The sequence below is a fragment of the Siniperca chuatsi genome, linkage group LG10 (assembly GCF_020085105.1).
Source record: "Siniperca chuatsi isolate FFG_IHB_CAS linkage group LG10, ASM2008510v1, whole genome shotgun sequence".
NCBI classification, from domain to species: Eukaryota; Metazoa; Chordata; class Actinopteri; order Centrarchiformes; family Sinipercidae; genus Siniperca; species Siniperca chuatsi.
This window is the reverse complement of record NC_058051.1, coordinates 27,454,984-27,463,457: the sequence shown is the minus strand read 5'-3', so window position 1 is coordinate 27,463,457 and position 8,474 is coordinate 27,454,984. Positions and strand designations below refer to the sequence as shown.

Sequence of the window (8,474 nt, the reverse complement as noted above, 5' to 3'; positions counted from 1 at the left end):
AGCCTAATGCAACATGTTGCTTTAGACTGATAAAGTGTCATAAAATCATTATAGATAGCACTGATTCAAGACACAGGGGGGGGGTAGCTAATAGCAATGTGCTGCATTTAGACTCAACTATAGATTAACATGACAGAGGTTTTCTTACCAAAACACCAAACACTTACATAAATATGAATACATTAGTTTGATGTATTATTTTTAGCAATTCATTTTAAAATTTGAAGTAGAAAACATACAGATGGGTGACAAATTAAAGGAAAAACTAACATTAGTGTCTTAGTATGGAGTCCGGCCTCCACGAGCCTCCAGAACAGCTTCAGTGCTCCTTGCCATGTCTGTGGAACTCTATTGGGGGGGATGGACACCATTCCTCCACAAGATATTCCCTCATTTATATATATATAACCTTTATTTAATCAGGTCATGTCATTGAGATCAAGATCTCTTTTGCAATGAGACCTGAGTACAGCAGATAGAAAGAAAAACAAACATAGCCAGACTTAACAAAAAGACATATTGCATCAGAGACAGTCACAGACATCACTAAATAGATCTGAGATCTGGTGACTGTAAAGGCTGCAGCATTTTATTCACATCATTTTCATCCTCACCAAACCGTTCAGTGAGCCCTGGAACATGGAAGCATCTACATTTGATATGTTTCTCCACTCTTTTATTCAGGTTTGTCCTTTAATTTGCCCCCCGTCTGTACGTGACAGATCTTGAAACGACATGTAGCCTGTAGTGACAGCGATGCAGACTCTGCCATCTACCGCATTTAAGTGTAATTGATACATCCGATCTGTCAATCAAAAAATTGAAAAATACATTTAGACCACATCAACACTCTGGTACATATAATTTAAGTGATGAACTAACTAGAAAATGTTCTAAAGATGATATAGATAGATAGATTAATCTAAACTGTGAGGAAATACAACTCCACCTACAGCCTACCCCAAAACATACAGGCTACAGTATTATTTTAATGCCATCATGTTCTGTCGTAAATATAGGCCTGCCTAATGCTTTAAGCTAATATCAGCACTCAATAAAGCGTGAAGAAGTATGACATTTCTGTTTATGTCTGTTAGTTTGCAAGATGTGAGGTTCAGGTGCACTGAAGCTGTGCGAAAAGCTGATGGAGTTGTAGTATGTCGTGTTTGGTTTAGCAAGTAAAATATTGCCACTTCAGTCAGTCAGTTGTTGAAATAACATTTTGAAAGAAAAAGTTTTTAAGTAAAAAAAAAAGGGGGGGGGGGACTCAAAACTCCCACGAAAAACTATTTTTTGTAACAAAGTCCATTTCCCCAACCCCATTTGGCGACATGTCTCAGTCGGATAGTTTCCGAGGAGTACTTGAAGGCAGCATAGCCATCAAAACAACAGACGTACGACGCAACTGTCCAGCGCGTCAGCAGCGCATCACGTGCTGCATATGGACCAATGAGAGAGCGACGTTTCTTTACCCGGAAAAAGGATTTTCCTGACAGGTCGGTTGTGATTTTTGACACTGTGGTTTTAGGTCGTCGTTGCCGTGTTGTTGATGACATTTCAGCACTTGCCAATGGATATTCATAAAATACATCAATGTGTATCCTAGACGTTTAATGTAAAAAGCGTTTTCGGGTTAGTATTCAGTCATTATTCTGACTAGTTCTGTCGCATCGGTTCTGCTCAGTATCTGGTTATATTAGCGGCTGAGGCTCTGACTCATTGCTAAGCAAAACATACAGTTAGCATGTTTGCGCTGTTGTGGTTGTTATAGAGAACTCTCCTACTCTTCACAGGTATCAGGGAACGTTTTATTTTCAATATATGTTATCCATTTCAGGTAAAGTGGTATTAATGGATGTGTGTGTGACACTTGCCAGAAACTAGCGTGACAGCCCGGTCCTTAGTCTTTCCTTTAGTCTTCTCATGTCTTGTGTGTTGCTTTCCAAACAGTTTCACCCAGTCAGTCCATGGATGATCAGCATGAGTCCATCGATCTCAGGTCTCCTCCAGTGGACCCATCAGCAGCTGCAGTACACAGCTGGTTCCCTGGACCCCCTCCACCCATGTATTCCTGCACCCTGACCCCTGAGCTGGTGGCCAAGGCACGGGAGGAGCTCCAGGAGAAACCAGAGTGGCGTCTCCGGGATGTCCAAGCACTGAGAGACATGATACTGAAGGTTTTGCTTTGTGCTCTTTTGCCATATTGACATTCATATAAACATAAACAGCCTCATTCCTGTTTATATGCCAGTAACATTTAAAGCAGGACAGGGCAGTTTAGTAGAAAACATCCCTAAAATTACACGACTGTCCCTAGTAATCAAAGTCAGCACTGAACGCTTCCTCAGATACTCTTGTATACTTATTCTTTGATCACATATTTATGGTTTTAAATCATGAGCAGGCAATGTTCTTGTACAACTGTGAATTTGGGAAGTATGAGCCTGTGGCTCTCAGTCCCAAGCCCATTTCTTCCTACTTAAGATGTAAATCTTTAAAAATGTGTCATGAATATATATTTTCTTTTTCAAAAAAGGCTAAATAATTTTGTAAAACAGGCAGGTACGTTAGTTTTGGGGAAATAATACTTAAACAGGAATAAATAGAGCATGTTTGGGGACTATTTTCAGCCAAAGACTTTGTGCTCTATTGAGTATTTTCAGCAGTAGGTCGGTGTATGTGGGATCAACTCAAAATAAACTACAGTGCCCAAGTTCATTGTAATGAGGAACAGGTCACCCAGTGCAATGGTGTGGCTCACTGTTGTGTTTATTGGACACACAACACTTGTTAGTAGGATACATTCATTGTTGGTTTTGGTCTTTTCTTTGGCTTTGTTGACAGTAAGAAAAATATAGAATATCACCTGACTAACCTTAATAATATTGCCATTATTTTGGAGTTATTTTGTTTTGTCCCAAGTCATGCTGAATTTGACTGTTTTTGTTTACTAACTCTTTATCCGCTGAGCTCATATTTTTTTCATCCGACTCTGCAGGAACAGCCCAATCTCAGGACCAGGCTGGACGACGCCTTTCTCCTGCGCTTCCTGCGGGCCAGGAAGTTTGACTATGACCGTGCCCTGCAGCTGCTGCTCAATTACCACGCAGGCCGTAAGGCTTGGCCAGAGGTGTTCCAGGACCTGAAGCCGTCCACGGTGAAACACGTCCTGGACCTGGGTTTTCTCACGGTCCTGCCACAGCCGGACCCCAACGGAAGATACATCCTCTGTCTTCGGCCAGGTCGGTGTCTGCTTCATCTTCATTGAAGAATTCAGCAGTTTTATAATGAATTAACCATTATATAATTACTGTTTCCCATTTACCTCTCACATTATACAGTAGACCTCAAACTCAGGGTATATTTTTAAATCTCCAACACTGTATGACTAACAGCCACTTACTGAGTATTCTTCCAGGATGGGCTTTACTCATGATGGACGATTACTCAACTTAATCTCCTTTTACAGGAAAATGGAAACCAAATGATTATCCATTTGTTGACAACGTGAGGGCCATTTATCTGACTCTGGAGAAGCTGATCCAGCCGGAGGAAACGCAGGTGAATGGTATTGTCATCTTAGCTGACTACACCGGAGTGGGCATGTCACAGGCATCCAATCCAGGCCCGTTCCTTGCCAAAAAAGTTGTGAGCATCCTCCAGGTGAGAAATCTTAACATCGGATGATAGATATATATCAGCTGATAGAAATCTAACATGATCTGATGGCACGTTTGTGTTTGAATTAAATGTATTGTAAGCTGAAATCAACAAAGAACTATTATTTTGTTTTTTTTTCTGGAATTGATATATGCATGCAGCATTTACTCAAAATGTAATCTTATTCTGTAATGACACAGCAGTAAATATGACTAACTGTGTTAACACACATGAGAAAAAGACTGTCATTTTCAACAGTGGCTCTTGTCTTGCACTGTCTGAGTTTTGTCGTGACTGCAGAGTGTGCAATATTTATATAAGCACACAAAAGACATATGAAATGTTTGACAGGGACCAGCTGTGACTGTTCTGATGCAGTTTCTCTTCTAATTCACAGGATGGGTTTCCAATAAGAATCAAGGCTGTTAACATAATTAATGAGCCCAGGATTTTCAAAGGCATCTTTGCTATAATTAAACCTTTTCTGAAGGAGAAGATGGCAGAGAGGGTAACTATTGTCCTTGTATTGTCTCTGACTCTTTTGTTTTAAACAAAGGAGTATTTCGAATTGTGTGCCGCCCTTTTATCCGCAGCCTGTGCTTCAAAATAATGGTCTATTTTCATCTGTAAAAATGGAAGGCCTAGCATTTTCTTTTCAGAGGAGTGAACTCAGACCAGCAGAAACACAGCCCCATATTTTCCAAAATCTCATGGGAGGGGTTGCTTTGTGTTCATTTAAACCTGCAACAATGGATTTTTATAAATTTTTGGGCAGTGGAAACAAGAACAACACTGATATGTTATCACCTTTTAAATTAACATGGTGAACTTGTTAGCACACAGTTGCTTATTTACACTATCAGCAGATACGGAGCAACATTAGCATTCATTTAGACTTGTGTGTCTGGCCAGCTGACCAATGTAAGTCCAGTATTCACTCTAGGTCTGGTTTGTGCTCCACTAACTCCTGAGGGAAATATGTGGCTCTTTAGCTACTAGATGCTCCACTGTGTTCACCGGCTATTCACTAACTTTGTCTGTCAGTCGTTTGGTGCTGGGCAGGTAGCGTACACTTGGTTTTTAGAGCTTTTCTACTGAAAACAGCTGCTTGCTTCGGCCGAACACTTAGTTAAGAACACTTAGAGTGGCGAGAATGAACCAAAATAGTGAAGTTGTGGGCTGTAAAACCGAAACAATGACCTGAAAGAAGCTATAAAGCTCTGTAGCACTGAGGGGAAACTGCAGAGTTGGGTGATAATTCTTTGTGGGTTCATTACTACAAGTGACACCTTTCACATGACATGAAATATTGGTTATAGCCACTTTAAATAATGAAGCTGATGGTGAGGCAGACACTAACAGGGTCTCTGTGCTGTCTCCTCATGCAGTACATCCTCCACGGCTCAGACCTGCGTTCTTTGCACCGGAACATCCCGCAGTCGGTTCTGCCGGAGGAGTACGGCGGCACCGCAGGCCAACTTGACATGTGTGTGTGGTCGAGACTGCTGCTGGACTGTGAAGAGGAATTTATTGTGGAGTTCTGCCAGCCGGATCCACTAGAGGGTGTGGTGCTCCCAGACTCCATGCTGTTTGAAGGAGAGCAGGCCAGCGGGCAGGACGATGACACCTTCAGGGGGCTGCGCTCTCAACTTTACTACTGTTACTGATGCAGATAGTAGATGCATACACTCCCATCACTGAGAGGACATTTTCTGTTTCATTTGAAACATGTGTGTAGACTTTTACAGGGCAAGTTGCCAATATTATACATGATTTATTTTATTAACTAAGCAGCACTACTATAGGTGGATAGTCTTTTCTAGTTTACACGTAGCCCAGCATTTAACCATGGTTCCAAGGCAGCTGCAGGCTCAGGCAAAGAGGCTTTTGACATGAGAAGATGCATGTTGAGCCATTACAGGTGGCATTAGTAATTTGGTGGTATTTAAAGGTTAGGTTCACATTTTTTTAAATAGTTAGGTGCACATATGTACATTGAAACAGGTTTTGCTTGATGTAATCATTCCTCCTGTCCACACTGGCCATTAAAAGATGCCTTCATAATGTGCTTCCAATGTGAGAGATGGGGGACAAAATCCACAGTCCTTGTTTTGTATTTAGTGAAGCTAAAATGATGCTTCAGCAGAACCAGTTGGACAAATCAAGTGGGTATCTCCTAAAGTTACTTTTTAGTACGAAATTCCCTCTTTGTGTTACTTGCCCTCCACTGCAGCTCAGGCACAGAAACACTGTCCGGGGAAACACAAAGAGAGAATTCTGTACTAAAAACACTGTAACTTTTGAAGTTACCCACTCTGTTTGGCTAACTGAGACTGCTGAAGCCTCGTATTAGCTTCAGCTGAACATTGAAATACATTTTTGCCTGGAACGAGGACTGTGGATTTTGTCCCCCTTCTCTTCCATTAGAAGCACATTAGGAAGGGATCTTTTAACAGCCAGTATGAACAGGAGGAATGATTACAGCAAGCAAAAAGTGTTTCAATGTACATATGGGTATGTCAGTATTGTTTAAAGACAGACATAGAAAAATGTAAACCCATCCTTGTAATATTTTTCCACTGCGGAAAAAATCTAAAAACAGCTTCTCAAACTCACATTTCTTCAGTTTATTTAGTATCTGCATACCGGCAGTCATTTATATTTATACTGACCATAAGTGCTCTGTCTGCATGGTTACATCGCCCCACAACTCAACAAAAAAAATGGAGACAGTTTTTGTGTATGTAGCCGTCTAATACATTGCCTTAAACTGTTATTAATCAGTAGATTTTCCCATGTATCATGAATCACGCTGATTTGTGTGTACCAAAGCAATATTCATGTGTATTCTTATAAGGGCATGTCTTACATAAGAGCGACTAAACTTCATTGTTAGTTAGTGGAAATAGATGGCTGCTGTGGCTGAGAGAAAGAAAAATGTAATAGATTAACCTGTAAATGTTTTTGTTGAATATCTAACTCGTACACAGTATTTCAGGACCTTTGTTTAGTTGACGCTTTAATTTTCTCTATCTTGAATCTTCTGAGAGGATTATTTTTCTAAGTTCAGATAATCTGCCTTATGGTTTTTAAAAAAAACAACTTTTTTTGACCTGTTTGCCTGTGTTTCATCACTCAGTCTTAACACAGGGCCATTACTGATCACAGGAGTCACATGGGGAAGAGAACATTCAATCCTGACTTTATAGACATCTGGTTTGCCAAATTTTACACCAGGCCATGTACAGAAATGTGCAATAATGTTGCGGTAGCCCGAAGCTAACTTGAATAATTTTTGTCAGTCTTTTATATTTTTATTTTAAGCATGTCTGTGACTATAAGCTGTATTGTGTTGCAGGATATTTATCGTTGGTAGTGAAGACAGTGAAGTAAAACTCAAATGGAGAAAGTGCTATTTGTGTCTTGTTTGTGCTGTGGATGCTGTTGTTGGCAGAGAGTGGTGGTATGCTGCAGGCTCTGGGGAAGTTGTGGTTATTTTCACAACATAACTGTGACTGACTTGAGCAGCGTTTCCCAACCTGGGCTCACGGGTCCCCAAAGACATCTGAAATACAACGGTGGAAGAAGTATTCAGATACTTCAGTAGAAGTAGTAATACCACAGTGTAAAAATACTCCATGGCAAGTAAAAGTCCTGCACTCAGTAATGTAAGTACAGAAGTCTTAAAAGAAAAATGTGCTTAAAGTATCAAAAGTAAATGTGAACATTATAACTTTCATTAAGGTGTGATATATTGTAGGACTGTTGTATCCGACTGCATTAGTTTTAGCTAGGTGTGTCTAATAAACTGGCAACTGAGCATATATTATATTGGATTATTATTACAGATGCATTAACATTTAAGCAGCATTCTGAGGTTTAGCTGGTCAAGGTGGCGCAAAGTTTAATTATTAACATTATGAATTAACATTACTGTTGGGTAGTTTAACAAATGTAGATAAATGTAGTGGAGTAAAAAGTACAATATTTCCTTCTGAAACGTAGTGGAGTAGAAGTATAAAGTAAAATGGTAGTACTTAAGTACCTCAGAATTATACTTATGTACAGTACATAAGTAAATATACTTTGTTCCTTTCCATCACTGCAGAAATGTTATATTTAAGTTTTTGCACAATGAAAAAAGCAATCATTTTACATTTATCAAGTCTGTTTAACTGAAGCACAGAGAAATATACAATATTCTAAAGATTGTGTACCTATGAGCGCTCCTGAGGATCACATTTTTTTTTGTCTATATATTATAGTATGTATATTTAGTAATATAAAAGACCCTTAATAGAAGATATATGTATTTTAAACAATGAAGAGCTGTGTCTTACAGTCATGATTATAAATGTTTGGCATGAGAGCCTGCTGGTTAGATATTGGACCATTTCCAACATTTACACAGAACTCAATTATTTGTTCTGTTTCTTTCATGAGATTTTGACTATTTTAACTCCACACAGCCTACACTGCTGGATATTGTTAGTCTTCTGTTTCCATGACATTAATTTAGTGAACACGACTTTTTTTTTATGCTGTACACTCATGTAATATGAGTTCACAGCAAAAAAGAAAAAGAAAAAGGCAGATCAATTAAAGGGGCACCCCACTGATTATACAAATGAAGTTCAGTTTACACGTCCCAAGGAGTATTTAGCCTGTGAAAACAGCTGTATTATGTCTTCTGTGACTGGAGGGAGCTTTCCGTAGTCTGAAAAAATAACCCTGGTGATGTCAGAATGATGTCATCAGGGTTTTTATCAGAAATCCTGCATTGCAAACTTGAGGTGTGAGGTTTGAAAGAAGTG

General features: G+C 39.5%; 1 protein-coding gene across 3 annotated transcripts; it reads left to right on the top strand.

The window, feature by feature from the left end:
* The first annotated feature begins 1,357 nt into the window (after positions 1-1,357).
* On the top strand, positions 1,358-7,072 carry ttpal (tocopherol (alpha) transfer protein-like). Of its 3 annotated transcripts, none has more exons than XM_044210028.1 (6): positions 1,358-1,496; positions 1,951-2,177; positions 2,999-3,242; positions 3,470-3,663; positions 4,058-4,168; positions 5,049-7,072. In XM_044210028.1, exons 2-6 carry the CDS (start codon positions 1,968-1,970, stop codon positions 5,325-5,327), a joined length of 1,038 nt encoding a protein of 345 aa, XP_044065963.1. In that variant the 5' UTR covers positions 1,358-1,496; positions 1,951-1,967; the 3' UTR covers positions 5,328-7,072. The 3 variants fall into 3 exon arrangements, with proteins under 3 accessions (XP_044065963.1, XP_044065964.1, XP_044065965.1); XM_044210029.1 differs by having other exon boundaries at positions 1,493-1,632; XM_044210030.1 differs by lacking the exon at positions 1,358-1,496 and adding an exon at positions 1,652-1,793.
* The last annotated feature ends 1,402 nt before the right edge of the window (positions 7,073-8,474 follow it).